At 37.8% G+C, this 22,341-nt stretch overlaps 1 protein-coding gene across 4 annotated transcripts in view; it reads right to left on the minus strand.

Annotated features, from left to right (window-relative positions):
- Positions 1–1,497: 1,497 nt before the first annotated feature.
- Positions 1,498–22,341, minus strand: part of arid3a (AT-rich interactive domain 3A) — a 91,515-nt gene continuing 70,671 nt past the window's right edge. For 3 of the 4 annotated variants that reach the window (XM_057840569.1, XM_057840570.1, XM_057840571.1), the window contains 4 exons: positions 18,697–18,880; positions 16,184–16,431; positions 13,585–13,872; positions 10,175–11,919 (listed from right to left, as the gene is read on the minus strand). In XM_057840569.1, the coding sequence (XP_057696552.1) occupies positions 11,588–11,919; positions 13,585–13,872; positions 16,184–16,431; positions 18,697–18,880 (1,052 nt within the window). In that variant the 3' untranslated portion in view covers positions 10,175–11,587. Of the gene's footprint in view, positions 7,531–10,174; positions 11,920–13,584; positions 13,873–16,183; positions 16,432–18,696; positions 18,881–22,341 lie in introns of those variants that run through there. The other variant, XM_057840572.1, reaches the window with a different exon arrangement.

Consider the following 22,341-nt stretch of genomic DNA (forward strand, 5'->3'; position numbering starts at 1 on the left):
GACACATTGCCTCAGTTCCTGAATTTCTGAAGTTAGCTGAAGACGTGACGAGCACACGTGCTTCCCTAAAATAGTCACATTATCATCATCATCATCATCAACATTATCATCATCTCTTAATTAATAAATCTGCTCTAAAATGTAATCTCTGTGTGCTGGTTTGTGACAGCATGAAAAAAAGCAAAGAAATAGCAACAACAACAAAAAACATGATATAATTCATGGGCCCTAAATAGCCATTTTCAGAAATATACTACTCCATGAATTTTAGTAATACATGTTAATTCATCCAATTGTCACAGCAGAAGGCCTCTTGTTACTTTGACGTCATCAATGTCTGCAGTCCACCTTATCCGAGGTGGCGGCAGTAAAATGTACCAGAAGCCTTCCATCCCATTAAAGTGGTGGCCAATGGTCCATGAAGGGATTTGACAGCAGCAATATTTCAAGTCATGACAGTCTTTAAGTCGGATATTTTCTCTAAGCATTGAGCACGTGGATTAAATGAATCTGAACAATCTACACAAAAGCACTGTAGATGCAAAGATTGCATTCAGTCCAAATGAACTGCATGAATAACAAAACAAGAAATAACGTTTCTTTGCCCAGTTAAGACTTTATCCAGAACTGTTCCATATTACGTACATGGAGGATCCTGCTTGACAAGAGATACAGCAAAAGCAAGAATGAAGTATGACAATTCCAGAATCAAACTTCGGAGAGCCACCCTTACAATGCTGGTTCTGAAGTGTTTTTATCCAAACACACACAAGGGGAGCTCTTACCACAACCTTCCTTTGGATAAGGCTATGGCAAAAAATCATTAGAGAAAGTCCCAATTAGCTAATATATGATTGTCTGTGGTAATTCGTATAGGGCTAACATAATCAATATCAGGATCATAGAGGGTGTTTTCCAGCGTGTTAAAGTCATTGAGGTAGAGAGGTGTTGAAACAGTCGTTGAAGGGATGTTCAAGAGAGTATGGAGGTATACAGTGTTGTTACAATTTCTCCTGATTGTCAACAGCATGCACATACACAACAAAAATCGCGGCATCCTCATGTTGTGATGCACTGTTTTTAGAGAGGAAGAAAGACAGCAACTGTTCAAATGTAAATATCTAATAGAGCTCGCCGTACAAGCAAATCCATACAGGAGGGAAGAAGGGAGATGGGGGTGGGGGCAAAAGGTCAGGGAGACAAATGTAATAAAGAAAAAAGAAGCAATGTTGATCTTTTAGCTCGAAATCGAATTAAATTTGTTTTCTCTGGCATCTGTCCCCCAAACAGATACTTTTTACAAGAGCGCCTTGATTTGATTGTCCGCCCTTTACAGCATATTTGACATCTGCAACTCAAGACAAAACCAAAAGCATTTTTCACACGTAATATAAAGTACTTCTACACGAGTAATATACATAATCTAACGCAACAGTTTAAGCAATGTAAGAAAAACCCAGTAGGTTAATTAATAGTTAGTCCCCAATCTAATATGTGTTTATGTAATGTTTGATTAAAAAAAAAAAAAAAACACTGACATTTTCTGTAATGCTCTGAGTAAATGTTACAACTGCCTCAAAGTGCATCTTTACAATTGTCCACAGTTGGAAGGCACTATCTGTCCTTATTACTTCACCTTCACAGAATCTGATCATGAAACTGCCTCCTTAACAAAATTTCCTGTCTTCATAACACAATATAAACATTAAAAGAAAGGAAAGTGGATGTTTAGTCTTCTCTCAATACCATTAAACAGCATGGTATCAACCAGACTTAATGTTTCTAGAAAACCTGCTACATAGTATTACACACCTGGAGTGTAAGTCAGGTTGCTGAAAATGTATATTTGTATTGACCGATACTGTTAAATGTAACAGTACTGCCAAATCATGCGAGACCTAAAATGCTGCTGACCACATTATTTTCAAACAAATGTCATTTTTTAAAGTTAGAACAGACTTTCCGAATGCCTAACTTTCTTCTTGGTCTAGCTGTAAACCCCCCAAAACACTGTTTCCAGGTAACACTTGGAACACAGAGGTGAAAAGATATGTTCAATTAGTTCTTGACTTGTAGAAGCAGGTGGTAATTTATGAAATGAGACATCTCAAAACGCACTACGACACAACAAGCAGCTGCAGGTTTGGTTACTCTTGCTCACATCTGGTTTGGCAATGACTTGACATAGCGGCCACTTGTGGTAAAGGTAGTTTTTTTTTTTTTCTTATGATATTGTATTTCTTATGATATTGAATGTTCTGAGGAAGGAGTATTATGGCAACACTCAAAAGAAAGAAAACCACAAAAACTTATTTACAAGAATAAAATTCTACTATTACAAGGAAAAGGCTATTGTTTTAAAACGCACGTATTCTGCACGTAGATCTGTTTTCTTTACAAAGGTTGCACCCTATCCCATTTGGCTTTAGTCGAGAGTCATTGCACACCTTAGATTGGCTATACAAGTAGACAAAATAACCATGCAAACTCATATTCTCAACTATGGCATGTGTTTGGAATGAAGGACGAAACCCAAGTACCGAGAGAAACACCCATACAGGCACGGCCAGACCATAACCTGGATTTGGACATACGACCTCTGATCTGTTAGGCGCATGTGCTAACCAGTCATCCATCGTGCTGCCTGGACGAGTTAGAGTCTGCAATTAGCTAAACATTTATGTTTTAGGAATGTGGAGTGCCCTGAACAAAACTCCAGCCAAGCACAAGAAGAACATACAAATTGCATACACAGACTGAGCAGAGATTTAAACCAGAACCTCTCAACTGCAAGGCACACATACTAATTACTTGAACACAGTGCTGCCAATGTTATACTTTGAACTTAATTCCAATGCTAATTTTCTCTATATTTTGATATTGTCCTCATAATCCTATAACTCTATTGTCACATAAGAGTATGTTTATTTCCAACTCTTCAGTGGGGCCATAATAATCCTATGTAAATTCAATTTGTCCTAACAAATAAATTAGTGACCAACAAGCACAGTGTGAGCAGTCGTCTTATAAAGATGTTTGTGAAGCAGCTGGTGGGGGCCTGCGGCAGAAAAGCAAGACTCAGATCAAAGCTGTAGCAGCTGGTAATACCTGCCCGCAACACTAAAAAGTGACAACTGGTCATCTTATTTTTTTTAAGGCCTCCGAAAAATAACATGAATGGTTAACTACCTATTTTCAGAAGGAATGAGGTTTTTTGAGGTAACACAATTTGAATGATTGATCTAAAAATCAGAGGATGACTTGATCCTCCAAACAGCAGGATAAGAAGCACTTAGTTGAAAAGCACAAAATCATGTTTAAAAACGCACACAAAAAGTAAATATGCATCTGACATCTATAACACCAAAAACACGACAAGAAAGCGCCAGATTTAAGTTCAACTACATCAGGTTCTCTGAGACACTCCTAGCGCATCCTGACACCTGATTGTCCAAGCATCTCCATGACTACAAGGATTAAGAGGACAGACAGGTCCTGTGCTTTCCTGAAAGGAAATCAATTTTCTTTTAAGCTTTATCTACAAATAAAAGCATGCATCTGACCTTAAGATAATCACTTCACAAGAAAATCGGGTAAGAACAGGAAATAAGGATAGAAACAGATCTCCTACAGCATTGCGTAGATGTATGGAGACATCCGAGAACAATCAGACAATTATTCACGTGATCTATGCACAAACATAATACAGATGTCATCAAGGCTAAAGCATGTTGCGGTGCAGAAAAAGCTGATTCAATACAGGTCTAATCTGGAACTGGCCTGGTGACAGGGAAGAGAAGACAATGTATGAATTCAGCAGGGACATTGCCTTTCCTGGTCGCTGGGATAGCAACCAAATATATTACAGTTTTTCTCAGTCGCTTTAGGCATTAGTTCATTGCATGCAAAACGGCTGTATTTGTGTTCATAATATGTCAAGTATAATTCTTGACATTTCCATGACTATTTTCTAAATCTGTCCTGAAATGCTAAAGTGCCCCCAGATGATTCTTGACTTATTCTCCTGAAAAGAAGCATTAGATCAACCAGTTTTCTGAAATAAATGGAAAATAGCATGAAAAAAATATGTCTATATATGAACAACCACAACACAACCTTACAACGTTTGACAATATTCATTCATTTTTCATGCCACTTTTTCCCTCACGAGCGTAGAAGGACAATAATTTGGACTGGGTCAACAGCCTGAGAGAAGAGGAAGAGGAATGAGGGTGCGTGGTTGAGAGGCAAGGCAGAAGAGGAAGAGGACATATGCACGTTCCTGAAGAGATAAGAGCAACACTTGTAGACCATGTTCTCAATCATGGCCGTACAATGGCTGAGGCTGAAGAGTGTAGCCAAATGTCAGGAGAACAATTTCAATCACGTTTTTACTTTTACTTTAGTTATTATCAAAATTTTATTTTTCTTTGTGCTGCATAATGCTGTTGTTTTCATTTCTGTATCACAATGACACGGTCTGTCATCTAATGCTATAAACAGTAAAGATGTTAAGTAAATCTTGTCGCGTGTCATGTCAATTTTACACCCCCTCACCCGCACTAAAGTAGAACTTGAAAGACGCACCATAATGTCGGTTACCGATAATTATCGGCAGTGAATGGCAATCATGACGTCACACAGATCATTCAGATTAAAAAAAAAAAAAAGATAATACAGTCCGATAATTATATACTCGATTTAGCCTCTAAAAGTGTGCAATCGAGGCATTTTAGTCCAATTCTACACCGACGCCTCAACCCATCCTGCCTATGAAGCCCCTGTCGCATGAGTGATGCGATACACAACATGCTTAAAGAAGTAGGATATCATGGCGGCTCTGTCACCAGTGTGGGTTGATTTTTCCGTGTGTGAAACAAATAATGCTCTCGCCATCTGCAAAACATGCACTGCAGAAGTTCCACGAGGCGGAAAGAAAGTGTCCTCATTCAACACCACTAACCTGATCAGCCATTTAAAGCTGCATCACAAAGATTTGTGGAACCAATACGAGGCTGCCGCTAGCATGAAAGCTAAAGCTAATAGTAAACTAATGGAAAGCTGCAGGGCTTGTGACGATCAGAGATGCTTTGACAAGCAGCCACCGGCTCTGTCTTGGGCAGTGCCACCCCACTCATCTCCGGTTCATTCAACTCATTAGGCACCACGGCCAGACTGAGGACTGGCGCGGATGCTCATTTTGCGGCCGGACGGACAGAAGAGCACAGGCGGGAGGAGAGGCCAGGCTCGGTCGGACGAGAGACGTTTTGACCGAAGTGACCCGGGAGCTAATGCCCTGAATGAAAAAATAATGCAGTTTATAGCCTTCGGTGACTAGCTGCTTGGACATGGGGTTTTAGCTGCTTTTACAGCATCTGGAGCTCCGCTACTTTTCAGATGCATGCTAACCTGCCTTATTCTTTGTGAAAAACATGCCGATCACATAAATTTCACCATGGACATTTGAACAAGTGATGTCAGTCACTAAGCACTAAGCATGTTTATCATGACGGCACAGTGGTTAGATGATAATTTCAATTTGCACCAAACCACACTCACAAGAACTGCCTGGGTCAGTAATGCATTCAGTACACTGAAAATTTACAATGTCTTAATCAGATTATTTTTCTTAAATCTAGTCAAATAATTTTCTCCATCTTGTTTTTAGTGTGAAAGACTAGTTAACAGGTGAACGCGCCAGATTATTCCACTTACTTGAAGTAAATATTACAATTTGTTCTTATTAAGCTCATATTTCAAAAAAAAAATTTCACCTAAATCAAGAAAAAATTGCTTTCAAATAATGTTTTGAGCCATGCCTATTCTTGAATAAAGACAATTTCTGTCAAACTAGTTTTTTTATTTTATTTTTTTTAGGTTAACTACTTTAGTGCTTGAAATAAGGCTGTTAGGCTTATTTAGCTATTTTTCTTATTTCAAGAAATCTGAGTGAAATTTACCTCAAGCGCTGGCAGATAATTTCACTTATCTCCAATAGATTTACACTGAAAACAAGGGAATTTAACTGGTTTTAAGGAGGTGTGTTTTTGCAGTGTAGTAATGTTATATATGTTAGGCATGGCTTACTTTTAAAGGCATTTTTGTGCAACTTATTTACTCTGTAAGTACTGTAATTCTTGCCAAAAGTTTACCATTACACAATGTCAGACAATCAGTCATTGTTTAGATGTTGGAATTTACTGCTTGTTTACATTAGATGTTGAAAAAAAGAGCATTAAATTGTACTTTTGCACAGTAATATTTGCTCTTGTGTATACTTTAAAATTTTACATATCTTTTATTAGAATTATCGGCTTGACATTATCGGTTATCGGCTGGACGAGGAAGGAATTATCGGTTGAAAAATGTATCACCGTGTTTTCATTGACAATAAGTGTCATCAAAACTTGAGTCATCTTTTGCATCACAGTCTCTCTCCAGAGTACACTGTTATACTAACAAGACTACAATTTGACTGTCTTGTTTGAACACAATGACAGGACTATCATTCTCGTAGCACCGACATGTTCATTCATATTGGAATTTAATTTTAAGAGAACTAAAGATTTTGAGCCAAGAATTGGATTTTCCAGATAATCCATGGTGTTTTGCTACTTGTACTAATTGTTTTGAGGAATGGCACAAAATGTTATGCAAATGGCGAGGATGTTTCGATAAATGTACCAAAGCGACTGAGAAAACTGCAATAATGACTGATATACCACAGCAGCTGTGTTGATATGGTATTTGTTTGCACACAAATAGGTCACAGTGATGCAAAGTTATGCACCCTAGAGAAACGACGTATACGTTTAAAGATTTTGTAGTTAAAAATAAAATTTGTAGTCTGTTCTTTCAATAGAACTCTAAATATATAAATGATTTCCTGCAGCGAGAAGACTGATAAAGATTTAAATGTTAAAACATAATAAATGAGAGTAAAAATAATGGTAAACGACAAGTAAAAGGTAAAAGAAAAAGAATCTCCCCCCTAGAGGATAAAACATTACTGTCAGTCAGTAGCTGTGTTTGTGAGTGTAAACAGTGCATTACCCCTTCCTGGTTATTACCATCTCTTTTGTTCTTGCATAAACTGTATATGTATGTAGAAATAAATAATTCACAGGTTGTACATACATTTTTGTTTAACATATACTGGCTCTCTGTTGGGATATTTTCCTCCAAAATCATTGTGGCCAAGAACAAAAGAGGTGAGTTTATGACAGAACCTGAGAGTGTATTTCAAGTGATTAAGTTAGTTTGTATCTTTGTGTATGCGTTCTCTTTTTGGCATAGACTATATAGAAAATGAGGTTGTTGTTTTCTTTTTTTGGCTTTAGTAGCATGGTTTTAAAAAAAGTAATAAAAGAGAAAGGCTGAGGGTTTGTTAAGACACTGGGTTGCTGGATGTTGAGGTAGGTGTAGTCTGATGCTGCAGATGATGAGGAGATACACGGCTGCCGACAGGCTTGCTTGAAAGGGACGCACCCGCAGGGGCTGACCCGGCTGCTGTCTGAGCATAAAGGACACCTGGAAAACAAGGAGAAAAAGGAAAACTGACTTCTAGACAACAATATATGCCCTTTCTGTGTATGTGACGATTCTCCCTGACAGCGAACATAGGTTATTTGTAGAGGTGTCCCGATCTATCGGGATCGGGTCCGATCACATCATTTTCAAAGTATCGGAATCGGCAAAAAACTATCGGCCATGCCTTTTTTAAATATATATATATTTAATTAAATCGTTTTCAAATTGTATTTAACGTTACAGACATAATAAGTTACACTCATCCAGAGTCTTTAGTTTAGGCTTAAGGTAGGGTTATCAAATTTATCCTGATAACGGCGGTAATTAATTAAAAAAAAAAAGTATCACGTTTAAATATTTAACGCAATTAATGCATGCGCTGCACGACCCACTCACGCATTGTCTCGCTCAATCTGTAATGGCGCCGTTTTACCTATATATAGAGAGAAAAGGCAGCGTAAAATGAGTAGAATGAATTTTGGCAGCCTTTGGAGCCTTTTTTTTTTATTGGCTAAAGCCTTACAATCCCTCTCCCTATGATTAGAAAAACATCATGGGAAGCAATGTGGGGAAGCAAGGTAGCAACTGATCTTTTACTTAACCCCTCATGGTTCCACTTCCCATCATGCAGTTGGGCATCGCTACAGTATCATTTACTGAAAGCTCAACAAATACACTAGATGGCAATATTTAGTCGCAATATACAAAGTCACAAGTCTCTCTATCCGTGGATCCCTCTCACAGAAAGAATGTTAATAATGTAAATGCCATCTTGAGGATTTATTGTCATAATTAACAAATACAATACTTACGTACTGTATGTTGAATGTATATATTAGTCCGAGTTTTATTCATTTTCTTCTTAATGCATTGCCAAAATGTATATGATCGGGTAAAATTATCGGGAATGATTGGAATTGAATCGGGAGCAAAAAAAAAGCAATCGGATCAGGAAATATCGGGATCGGCAGATACTCAAACTAAAACGATCGGGATCGGATCGGGAGCAAAAAAACATGATCGGAACAACCCTAGTTATTTGTCATTGCTTAACATTAATTACCAAGTCTTTATGGTTTTGTCAGAAAATAAAACTACATAAGCCTCCAAGGTTGGGAGTAACGCATTACATTTAGTCCATTACATTTACTTGAGTAACGTTTTGAGACCAATGTACTTCTATGAGTAGTTTTACAAAACAGTAGATTTGTGAAGAAGAAATTCTACTCTTACTCTGCTACTTAGTTTGGGCTACACTAGCCGTTAGTTTTCCTCTTTATTCTACATATTAGATTTTCCTTTTTTTTTTTGCCAGCGATGCCAACAGTACCAGTTTCACCAATGAGACATTGCAACAATAATCACATGACTTCAATATACCAATCAGACTCAAGCTTGCCGTTCTATGATGACGCCGGTGTCTTTAAAGCATCGTTAAAAATAAGTACTGTATTTTACTTAACGTGGCTCGAAAGCGCGGATTCCAACTTCTCTCCCAGTTTTTATTTGACACCGATTCAACATGGAAAACTGGAGATATGATCCTTTTTATTTCATAATAATAGGAACTATGAAAGGAACTATTCACTATTCAACCTAGGACTATTTTTTGTACTAGAGGGCAGTCATGCTCTTTGGGGGAATGATGCTTCATTTCTATATATTTTCTTTCTCTCGCAGGGATTCAATAATTTTTTTTGTATTTCTTTAATGCTGTTATGTAATGGGTTATTGTACGGTATATTAACAACAGTTCATATAAATAATTGTGCATGACCAAACATCGTAAGCAGTTACTCACAATGTTCCTCATTACTTGAGTATTCTTTTCACCATATACGTTTTTTTACTGGTACTTGAGTACATTTTTTGGATGACTACTATTACTTTTACTTGAGCAATATTATTTTGAAGTAACTCTACTCTTACTTGAGTAAAATTTTTGGCTACACTACTCACCTCTGATAAACTGGAACTTGATGCCTAATGTTGCAAAATAGTCACATTCCAGGTCAAAGCAACCTTATCGCTTTGTTTTGTTTTTACATTTCTGTTGTCACGAATTTGCATCATCCATACAAATATATGTATTTTGTTATTATTATTAAATGTGTGTGAAATTTCTGAAGCTTAGATTATTCACGATTCAGCCGCTGAAGATTTGAGAACGATTCACAAACAATTCACAAACAATTCACAAACAAATATTACTATTATTTAAATTGCTAAGTAAACCAAAACACAGTCAGCGCGGTCTTCGGGACGCAGTGAGGACCGGACCAAGAGTAAACATCCACAACTCCTACCGGTGGATAAAAAAACCGCCGACAGCCATTACAAACAACGACCAGTTGCTACAAACTACGCCCACACAATGCTACGGTAGGTATCACATGTACAGTACTGTGCAAAAGTTTTAGGCAGGACACCTGCCTAAAACTTTTGCACAGTACTGTATATATATATTTTTTAATTATTAAATTTATTAGGATCATGGAAGCTTCCACTTGGGGAAAATATATACATACAGTATATCCTGTATATACATAATATAATAAAAATATACAGTACTGTGCAAAAGTTTTAGGCAGGACACCTGCCTAAAACTTTTGCACAGTACTGTATATAGAACTAGATACAAAATTACAGACTCGGTGGCGTTAGCACATGTATAAAGAACCAGATGTGAAATGACAGACTCGCCGGCGTTCGTAAACCGCCGCCATTTTAAAGCAGTAGACTTCTCAGGAAGGCTCTATTGTTGCCAACCTTGTTAACTTTTTATCTAAAATACTCCTAAATCTGCAAAACCATGACTTGAATCTATCTTTAAATGGTGAAAGAGTTTTAAAACTTTCACATGTCGAAAGTAGACAGAAGTGAAATTATGGAATAACGGGAGCAATTTTAACAACTTTAACGGTTGATTCATCACATTAAATTAATTGAATGTAGTTCAAAGCTGCAGGGGGGAGTTGTGCATCAATAATCGAATCTCCAAATCGTAATCATAATCGAAACGTGAGGTGCCCCAAGATTCGCACCTCTAATTATTATTAGGGCTGTCAAAATTATCGCGTTAACGCGCGGTAATTAATTTTTTTTATTAATCACGTTAAAATATTTGACGCAATTAACGCACATGTTCCGCTCAGACAGTATTCTGCCTTTTGGTAAGTTTTACAGCAAGGCTTTTTGTGCTGTAACAGCGAACTCTTGTGGTCGCTTTGCGACATGGTTTATTTTTTTCTTGCCAGCTCAATATGGCTGCATGACGTCTCGGGCTGACGCCTACGTTGTAATGTTGTGCTTATATGATCCTTGGACAAGAATTGTCCGTAAGTATGGTTGTTGTAAAGAATGTACATATTATGTTAGTAAGCGAAATGTTCTATTTTTTGTATGAGACGCTTTTTGTTTATGTTTAGTGAACCTGTATAGCGTGCTAAGCTAACGTTGTTGCTAATGCAATGCTTGTGTACTTTTTTTTTTTTTTTTTGTAGTTTTATGACGGTCTAAAGAGGACAATGGTTTGAGGCTATTTTATTAATAAATCAGAGGAAAAGGAAGAAGTCTGATTATTAAGGCGTCGTTCACTAGCTGTCTAGCTTTGGAAAAAGTAGACGCTTCGGAGTGAGGACAGCATAGACAGATTTAAATGACAGTAGAGTGAAATGCCCACTACAGTCCTTATTTACCGTAGGTTGAATGTATATATCCATCTTGTGTCTTATCTTTCCATTCCAACAATTTATTTTACAGAATATATATATAATTTACAGAAAAATATGGCATATTTTATAGATGGTTTGAATTGCGATTAATTGCGATTAATTACGATTAATTAATTTTTAAGCTGTAATTAACTCGATTAAAAATTTTAATCGTTTGACAGCCCTAATTATTATTATTTCATTTATTATTTTATTTTATATATTTATTATTTTAATTAACTGTCTCAACTTGATTTAGCACATACTTCAAAGCAAAAACAAGTAAAAGCTTGATTTTTTTTTTTTTTTTTTTAAAGGTATGGCATCAAGGGGTTAAAAATTCACTATCTCGTGTTAGTGAAAAGACAATAATAAAGAATTTTTGATTTAAAGATTTTTGCTTGCATAGACAAGCAAAAATCACTAGATGAAGATGTGCACCTGTAAAATATCACAAAGTTATGACATCTTGGATAAAGGTCTACCTTTATGCCACTAATACTGTATACTTTTATTGTAAAGTTTCTTTTTTTTAATGAAAGGAAAATAGCTGTGAACTGAACAAGAGCATGCCTAAGCAACTCACCAGTGTACATGACTCCATTGAGTTCGACTGACATGCTTATGCTGCTTGTGCCGTTGGTAGTGAGGCTCACGGCTGAGTCCTGCCTGCCATCTGAATCATGACAACCAAATAGGAAATGTTGCATTAGTAAAAACAGTGCCATCAGGTCAATGTTAAAACATATTTATTTGTCTGGGAACACAGTTGGAATAAATAGTATAAAGGAATGATGAATGACTACATATGTGAAATATAAAAATAATGAAACAATAACATCATGATAACAATAATAATACGGTGATGAATACTATATAGAGCAGGGGTTTCAAATGTACACCAAAGCGTCCATCTTCCAGCGTGCATTGTTCTTCTTGTGAGGCAGGGTTTAATATATTCATACACACAGAATCTTACTTAGTCACAGTCGCTTCTAGTCTAAAATTTTAGGAACGCAAGTAGAACATTTAAGGGCACGCAACTGTAAATTAAACTCACAAAAAATATTCACCACTCATTTTCTTATTTTAAAAGGTAATACTTGATTTTGGCTAATGGACTTAACCCTTTAATTCCTGCAATATGAAGCAATTGTCAGAGAATCACAAAATTTGAAAAATAAGGTCTTAATGAAAACTTTTGTGTTTAATAAGCGCTCTAATATCTATAACCCTTGATAAATCCTGTTTTTTTTTTTTTCTCATGGAACCCGCAGATGCATGAGTTGACTTGCATCCATTTTTTTTTTTTGAGTAAAGATATTTAAAAATTCTGACTTAGTCTCTAAATCATGAAATTCTAAGTGTATCAAATGTGATTCATTTGGCAAGAAAGGGTTATAGGGAACATTGTCAGCAACAAATAAAGATTATATAATAATAATCTTTTCTTAATTTTAAATTAAAGAGAAAACTTTTTTTTTTTTTTTTTTCTTTTTAGGAAAAAAATGCAAAATTACTGGCCACACAGGCACGAATAGCTGAAAAACATACTGCATGTGTTGAAATTTAGAACAAAATGGGATCAACCAAGCAGCCAATCATAAATGTGTGCTATAATTCTGCACCCTGCAAGACTTACTCACACTTGTAGCTACGGTTATATTTTTGTAGTCACACATTTATGTTTTGTCCAAATTGACAAGTAATATCTGTACTGAAAGACATCTGCAGACATGAAACCAACAGTAACGGCAGGAAAGTGTTCTCTAGCAAAGATAGGGAACCCCCCCCCCCCCCCCCACACACACACACACGTGGTTGCATGTTTTCCTGCATGTTCGTTAATTCTATACGCTAAAAAGGTCAACATATAGGTCCACTCCCTCATGTACAGGTGTTGAGGTTTTGCGGTAACATGTCAAGCATGTGTTTAGACACAAGAAATTAGAAATCAACAAAAGCGCGTGTGGGACATATGTCACAAAATTCTGAGGTACAACAATTACAGCGCGAAAAATTTAAAAAGGGCTTTAGTGCATTTTTTCATGTGTTGCACAATTACATCGGCACATTTTGGCCTTTTGAGCATAATATAAGCCTAAAATGCAATACAACTTTCGTACCTGAAAAGCAAATATACCTAAACTTTTTGGAGTAATGAACATCAGTGACAAATAGCAGTATGTTTTTTTTCTCTTAATACTTTTAAGTTAGTATTCGCTGAATCCAACAATATCCTTACATTTAATCAGTTTTCCCAACCTACACCAGACTGTTTCCACTTGATCACCTAATACCTACCGATCTACTGATCATCGTCATGTACACTGTCCATTACCTTGTTGGTTGATGCGGATGTTCATGGGTATCTGGGCTGTCATGGCCAGTAAGTTGTGTTGCAGTGCTCTCTGGAGCAGTCGATGATGCTCCTCTGCTGGCACTGCCATTTTTTTCTCCGGCGGTTCTCCAGCCTCCAGTTTGTCCCTCAGCTGTTCCAAAGCTGCAACCTGAGCCGCCATTGCCGCCTGGGCCGCCGCCTGCACGGCAGCCACTGAGTGACCAGCTAGGGCTCCCACCGGCATGCGAGGTGCACCAACTCCATGGAAAGGCTGTCCGCCCTCTTCTTCTGCTCAGATCACATGGAGGACAATGCATTTTCAAAAAATGTTCAGCTCAGTTTTTAATTCATGAACAAACTGAGCTCATCCAACGAAGAGGACATGTCAATAAACGTTAGTTCAAAGTTTTAAAATATGGACAATGAACTTAGGTTGCTTAATGCAAAAATGAATCAGGTTAGAGTTTGAGCTACCAAAATAAGTTGAACACACTACCGTTCTTTTCATTACAAAGATGCTTTGCTTTACTCAAAAGTGGCAGTGTTTGCCAGATATGGGCATTTTTGTCAACAGAATGCATTAAGGCTCGTTTACAGTGTGTTTAGGCAGGATTGCTCTTTCACAAAACCAAATGACACTATGTTCAGTTCACGTTTGCCCAAAATATGGACAGTTTAATGAACTTTGGTTCATTGAACTCATTCAGGTACAACGCTGCTCACAATTTATAATCCGGTTCGTCTCCACACATCTCTGATACCACTCTGATACCACTGCTTTGTATTGTAAATCTAAATGTTTTTGAAATGTGACAATTTATATTCTAAATTTGCTGCGGTAAGACCTGCATTTTTGCATTTGAGGGATAAAGACCTTTCCTGTTCTTTTCGGACAACTCTGGCATGAAAATGGGTCAGGGGTTAAAAAGGTGAGAAGGGTGTGGAGGAAATATGTTCAGGTACACTGTATGAATAGGGCTGTCTCAAAAAACTAATTTTCTCTCCATTATTAGCCGACTATATTTACGATTAGTCGACTATTCTAACATATATATATATATATATTTTTTTATTATTAAATTTATTAGGATCATGGAAGCTTCCACTTGGGGAAAATATATACATACAGTATATCCTGTATATACATAATATAATAAAAATATACAGTACTGTGCAAAAGTTTTAGGCAGGTGTCCTAAAGCTTTTGCACAGTACTGTATATATATATATATATATATATTTTTTTTTTAAATTTAATTTTATTTTTTACTAATTTAGCAATGAAATTTTTGATGACGCTAATTTTTTCACAAAAACATTTTGGAACTCTTAAATTCGTTATTAAAGTACAAATAAACACATAAATAACAACAACAAATCACAAATAAACAATGAGGTCAAATGCTGACAGCATTAACTAGTGCAAAAGAATGGAATGTAAAGATTCATAACACTGACTTCGCCTTTCCAACATGATTCAAAACAATTCTTAAAAAAAATATCTAGCATTAATATTATAGTATACTACTATATATAATAGTAGTATAATAATTATTCATTGCCAAACAGATTTTTCATGTAGGGTGTCATTTTAAAGCTATTCTTAGTGTAGAATCTGAATTCTGAAGTATGTGGGATTAACTCCAGAAATCGCTATTTATATGACGAACATGACGTGCTTTTATTGTGAAATGTTCATCGGAAGTACGTTCTCTAAACCGCTAACCGTAAGCTTTACACCCCGCAAAAAAAACTCTTTGTGTCATTGGTGCATTGCATTGGTGTCAGTAATCATTTTTTTCGTTTGCAAATGCTGTTAACCAGCGATTTTTCATGTTTGAAGTGTCACCTTTTAACCGCAAGTTTGCGTTTTGGAAAAGAATGCCAATGTTTTGTAGGAGGCTAAAGTAGGTTGTTGTTTTTCCCCATTAGCCTCAATGTGGCAATGCTAACGTGTACAGTGTTTAATATAGATGTGTTTCCTTATTTTGTATGTCTGAACTTTAATTCTATGGCGTGTTGATGACCAATAAACATATGTGAAAGGAGCTGAAGTCTCATATGCCATCAGCATGCACCTGTGCGTGCGCAGCGATAAAACGCAGCCGTGAAAATTACCGCCCTCATTTTCATTTACCGTGCGATAAATGGACTCATTGTATATCGCGACAGGCTTAGCAACTTCAATAAAACATGTCGTTAGTTAGTTAGATGGACTTGCGATCTGCCAGCTTGTAATTGCCTCCTGTGGTCTTCCAAAATTAAAACTAGGTGACGGCGTTTAGGTGTTCATTCACGGCTGATGTGCAGCCAAACTTGGAATTGAAGAGAGAGGACACAACAGTGTACCCTCCTTTGTTTCGATGAAATAAGTCAATGTTTTGACCACTCTGGTGTGCTTTCTTTGGCTTTGTGCCGCTTTCTCCGTTTGCATCCCAAGCGTCCGACATTGAACCCCCCCCCCTTTAAAAATTTTCTCCTCGGATCTACACAATTCATGTAGGTCACCCTTTTTGACTTCAAAACTGCCAATTTCGCGTGCATTTTGTAGTGTTTCCTCTTTCCACATTTCCAAACGTAATCTGTGTTGTGCCATCACCTTTTTTAATCTTCTGGATGGGGGTGAGCGAGGCCCCATTGGTGCCTACGGTCAAACCCATGGTGGGCGTGGAGAGCTTGGGTGAAGACAGCATGGTGGGTGTCCCATTGGGAGAGTAAGTGAAGAGAGACCCGCCAAAACTCTGTCGTCTGCCTTCTCGGCGATTGCTGTCAATGGCGGCCTGAAGTTCGTTGGGGTTGCTCAGACCCCTCTTGTCACATTCATATGGGTACAGGTACTTCATGTATCTGATAGGAAGCACAAATAAATTATAAAGAATGAAACAAACCAATTGTGAAGTAAGCAATAAAAGGGATTTCAACACGACATGAACAGCCATCATTTAATAGACAGCAGTGAGCAAGCTGACACAATTAAAATCAAGTGAAAAATTTTAGTTATTAGCCAAAAAAAAAAAAAAAAAAAAAAAAAAAAAAAAAAAAAAAAAAAAAGTGACTCTAAAGCTATGCCGTATATTGTCATTTCTTACCTGGGAAGTTTTGTTAACAAGCTTGTGTAGTGTTAGTTATCCAACATTTGGACAGACATTCAAATAAAATAGTACTTGTCCCCAAAATTTCATTAGAATGTTAAACCAAATGTAAACTGATGCCCGAGTTGAGCTACAGTGCCTTGCAAAAGTATTCGGCCCTCTTGAACCTTGCAACCTTTCGGCACATTTCAGGCTACAAACATAAAGATATAACATTTTAATTTTTTGTCAAGAATCAACAACAAGTGGGATACAATCGTGAAGTGGAATAAAATTAATTGGATAATTTAAACTTTTTTAACAAATAAAAAACTGAAAAGTGGGGCGTGCAATATTATTCGGCCCCCTTGCGTTAATACTTTGTAGCGCCACCTTTTGCTCCAATTACAGCTGCAAGTCGCTTGGGGTATGTTTCTATCAGTTTTGCACATCGAGAGACTGACATTCTTGCCCATTCTTCCTTGCAAAACAGCTCGAGCTCAGTGAGGTTGGATGGAGAGTGTTTGTGAACAGCAGTCTTCAGCTCTTTCCACAGATTCTCCATTGGATTCAGGTCTGGACTTTGACTTGGCCATTCTAACACCTGGATACGTTTATTTTTGAACCATTCCATTGTAGATTTGGCTTTATGTTTTGGATCATTGTCCTGTTGGAAGATAAATCTCCGTCCCAGTCTCAGGTCTTGTGCAGATACCAACAGGTTTTCTTCCAGAATGTTCCTGTATTTGGCTTCCCGTCAATTTTAACCATCTTCCCTGTCCCTGCTGAAGAAAAGCAGGCCCAAACCATGATGCTGCCACCACCATGTTTGACAGTGGGGATGGTCTGTTCAGGGTGATGAGCTGTGTTGCTTTTACGCCAAACATATGGTTTTACATTGTGGCCAAAAAGTTCAATTTTGGTTTCATCTGACTAGAGCACCTTCTTCCACATGTTTGGTGTGTCTCCCAGGTGGCTTGTGGCAAACTTTAAACGAGACTTTTTATGGATATCTTTGAGAAATGGCTTTCTTCTTGCCACTCTTCCATAAAGGCCAGATTTGTGCAGTGTACGACTGATTGTTGTCCTATGGACAGACTCTCCCACCTCAGCTGTAGATCTCTGCAGTTCATCCAGAGTGATCATGGGCCTCTTGGCTGCATCTCTGATCAGTTTTCTCCTTGTTTGAGAAGAAAGTTTGGAAGGACGGCCGGGTCTTGGTAGATTTGCAGTGGTCTGATGCTCCTTCCATTTCAATATGATGGCTTGCACAGTGCTCCTTGAGATGTTTAAAGCTTGGGAAAATTTTTTGTATCCAAATCCGGCTTTAAACTTCTCCACAACAGTATCTTGGACCTGCCTGGTGTGTTCCTTGGTTTTCATAATGCTCTCTGCACTTTAAACAGAACCCTGAGACTATCACAGAGCAGGTGCATTTATACGGAGACTTGATTACACACAGGTGGATTCTATTTATCATCATCGGTCATTTAGGACAACATTGGATCATCCAGAGATCCTCACTGAACTTCTGGAGTGAGTTTGCTGCAGTGAAAGTAAAGGGGCCGAATAATATTGCACGCCCCACTTTTCAGTTTTTTATTTGTTAAAAAAGTTTAAATTATCCAATAAATGTTGTTCCACTTCACGATTGTGTCCCACTTGTTGTTGATTCTTGACAAAAAAATTAAATTTCATATCTTTATGTTTGAAGCCTAAATTGTGGCGAAAGGTTGCAAGATTCAAGGGGGCCGAATACTTTTGCAAGGCACTGTATTTTATTTGCCTGTTGCCAATACACTTTTCAGCTAACTAGTATATTTGTTAGTTAGTTTTGTATTCATTGCAGATTATCACCTATAGTTGGTGTGTTTGGAGCTTATACAACAGTAATTAACATAGCCAGAGTAGTATGCGGAGAAAACCCATGCAAGGAGCAGACCCATGAAGTAGACGTGGTAACCACTAAGCCACATGGATAGATGCTTTGTATTGTTATAAAAAGGCTGTACAGACACGTAGTGTGTGTGTGGTTACTGACTGTGTACGGAGGGTGAAGGCTGCACTGGTGATTGAGGTAGGCAGATTGAGTCCCTTTGTGATCTCTCGCCACAGTTTTTTGTTGATGACCTCTACTAGGCCGCCCTTCTCCGTCACCAGCCTGTAGAGCATGTACAGATCCAGGACCTGCTTGGCCATGATGGGAATGCGATTCACAGGGGTTCCTGCAACAAGACATCTCCTGTAAGCATTCAACTTTCAAAAGGAGCTCGAGTTGCATTAAACTTGATACTAGCAAATCTCAGTTTTCATTCTGAATTGTAGTTTGTTCATGAAAACAGTGATCACCTGCAGAGGGCGCAATCAGCTTTTCATATCAAGCTCAGCAGACCCGCCCACCAAATTGTGACTCACATTCATGTTGTTGTTGCATTTTTACCCCCCTCCATAGACAGCAGTATCTCTACATACTGGTACTTCTAAAAAAAATGTGCATATTGTGATAAAGTTCATTATGTACTGATAAACATTAGACTTTCATATATTTTAGATCCATTACACACAACTGAAGTAGTTCAAGCCTTTTATTGTTTTAATATTGATAATTTGGCAAAAAAGTCAAGAAAAACCAAAAATCCCTATCTCAAAAAATTAGCATACAATGAAAAGGTACTCGAAAGAAGCTACTAACCTAATCATCTGAATCAACAAATTAACACAAAACCCCAGCGATAGATTCCTGAGGCTTTTAAAAACTCCCAGCCTGGTTCATTACTCAAAACCGCAATCATGGGCAAGACTGCCGCCCTGACTGCTGTCCAGGAGGCCATCATTGACACCCTCAAGGAAGAGGCCAAGACACAGAAAGAAATTTCTGAGCGAATAGGCTGTTCCCAGAGTGCCGTATCAAGGCACCCCAGTGGGAAGTCTGTGCAAAGGAAAAAGTGTGGCAGGAAACGCTGCACAGCCAGAAGAGGTGACCGCACCCTGAGAAAGATTGTGGAGAAGGGCCGATTCCAGACCTTGGGGGACCTGCAGAAACAGTGGACTGAGTCTGGAGAAGAAACATCCAGAGCAACCGTGCACAGGCGTGTGCTGGAAATGGGCTTCAGGGAAGCAGCACTGGACTCTTGCTCAGATGTACAAAGTACTTTTTTCAGATGAAAGCAAATTTTGCATGTCACTCAAAAATCAAGGTGCCAGAGTTTGGAGGAAGACTGGGGAGAAGGAAATACCAAAATGCCTGCAGTCCGGTGTCAAGTACCCACAGTCAGTGATGGTCTGGGGTGCCATATAAGCTGCTGGTGTTGGTCTACTCTGTTTTATCAAGGGCAGGGTCAATGCAGCTAGCTATCAGGAGATTTTGGAGCACTTCATGCTTTCATCAGCTAAAAAGCTTTATGTATATGAAGATTTCATTTTTCAGCACGACCTGGCACCTGCTCACAGTGCCAAAACCACTGGTAAATGGTTTACTTATCATGGCATTACTGTGCTCAATTGGCCTGCCAACTCTCCTGACCTGAACCCCATAGAGAATCTGTGGGATATTTTGAAGAGGAAGATGAAAGACACCAGACCCAACACTGTGGATGAGCTTAAGACTGCTATCGAAGCATCCTGGGCCTCCATAACACCTCAGCAGTGCCACAGGCTGATTGCTTCCATGCCACGCCGCATTGAAGCAGTAATTTCTGCAAAAGGATTCCCGACCAAGTATTGAGTGCATAGCTAATATAATTAATTGAAGGTTGACTTTTTTGTATTAAAAAACACTTTTTTGTATTGGTCGGATGAAATGTGCTAGTTTTTTGAGATAGGGATTTTTGTTTTTTCTTGACTTTTTTTTGCCAAAATCATAAATTTTAAAACTATAAAAGGCATAAACTACTTCAGTTGTGTGTGTAATGAATCTAAAATATATGAAAGTCTAATGTTTATCAGTACGTTACAGAAAATAATGAACTTTATCACAATATGCTAATTTTTTGAGAAGGACTAGTACAAAGTTAATTCATTCCAGGACCTTGTTTGTAAGTCGAAATGGTCGTATGTTGACCAGGATTTTCCCATTAGAATACATTATAATTGCATTAATTCGTTCCACAGCCCGAAAGCCTACACTAAATCCTTAATAAATGCTGCTGGTGCTATTGCACATGGCAATTACACAGAGCAAAACAAATAAATTATGAATAAAAATCGGAATAATAATATAAAAATAATAATATAATAATAGTAATAATAATACCTGTAATAATGTAACGAATCGGGTTCTAATGTGGCCAATCTGTTTTGTGTGGTGTACCTGAACGCACCGCGTGGCTTACTTGACAGAGTGAGAGTGGACATTTACTTTCACTTTTCATGTTCAGCTGTGGTGGACGGTAGGCATGTTGTGTTGCACATGTTCTAAAAAGAATGATTAAAAACCTAACAGAGCTGGCGATTTTTTGGGCAATGTTAACTTAATAATAATTGTCACCTTAACTTATAAAGACTGGCGAACCGAGGTTTTAAGAGGACCGTCGAGATCGTAGACATTCTACTGCGTAATGCCAAGCCAGTTCACGGATGCACACACCATGCTCATATTTTTCTATCATTTCCATCTTTATTTCAATGGTAAGCCTCACCTTTTTCTTTTTTTCACCACCTGCATTAACCTTCTTGGAACCTATTTTGATTTCTCTCACAAGAAAATCCGCTGTGTGTCCGTCTTACGGGAAAACAAAGAAACTGCAGCGGCGTCATAAATAGTCGTATTTCGAGCATGTCGTCGGTTGTAGAAACAAATTGCGAGTCAAATTTTACGTCAGATGTCGAAAAGATCGTGTGTCGAACTGATCGTATGCCGAGGTACCACTGTATTCATAAACACAGACACATTTTGTCTTCCATCTTGAGTTGTTGACTTCTGATCTAATAGCCTTGAATCACCAAGCTGCCTCAGTTATAGTCTGTTTGGTATTTATGAAGGGAATTTTGTCTGGAGCATTTTCTACTGTCAAACTAGTAAGACACAACGGTTCACCCTTCTTATTTAACCTGGCTGATGGGTCAGAGGATATGCTTGTCACAGGATGTGAATGTAAACTGATCTCTTCCCAGGCTTTGATACAATGTATGTCTTTATTGCGAGTGTATCCTGGGAACCAGGCTATATGACCATCAAGCAATCATCTCTGAATCGAATAAAGACCCCACCCAGCTGAGAGAAAGATGAGCACACAGCTCTAGGTCTGCCCTATGTGAGGGATCACCCTTTCTGTATCCGACCATAAAGAGCATGAGCTGGAGTCTGACACCGCAGGCTGAATATAATGTTAAGCGATCATATGTGCAATGAGATAGTAATCTCTTGCATTACTGCAATTGTGTATAAATTACTCTTTTGCCCGTAGTTAGCCGGGACAGGCTCCAGTACCTCCCTCGTGAGGAAAAGCGGCATGAAAAATGAATGAAGGAATTTTTTTACCAATAAATTAAATTTCATTTTACCAAAAATTTTCATCTGAAATGTGTTGATTCAGACAACTGCATTTTGCAAATCTATCAGACTTGAACCAATTAACTTAAATTAACAAAATCTTAGGTATGTCGTATTGCAATGAATTTCTTCTAAGTTTACACAAGATTCTGATTATTCTTATCAATTTTTACTATCATATTCTTATTATATGGT

This window comes from Corythoichthys intestinalis, chromosome 7, assembly GCF_030265065.1.
Source record: "Corythoichthys intestinalis isolate RoL2023-P3 chromosome 7, ASM3026506v1, whole genome shotgun sequence".
Classification (NCBI taxonomy): domain Eukaryota; kingdom Metazoa; phylum Chordata; class Actinopteri; order Syngnathiformes; family Syngnathidae; genus Corythoichthys; species Corythoichthys intestinalis.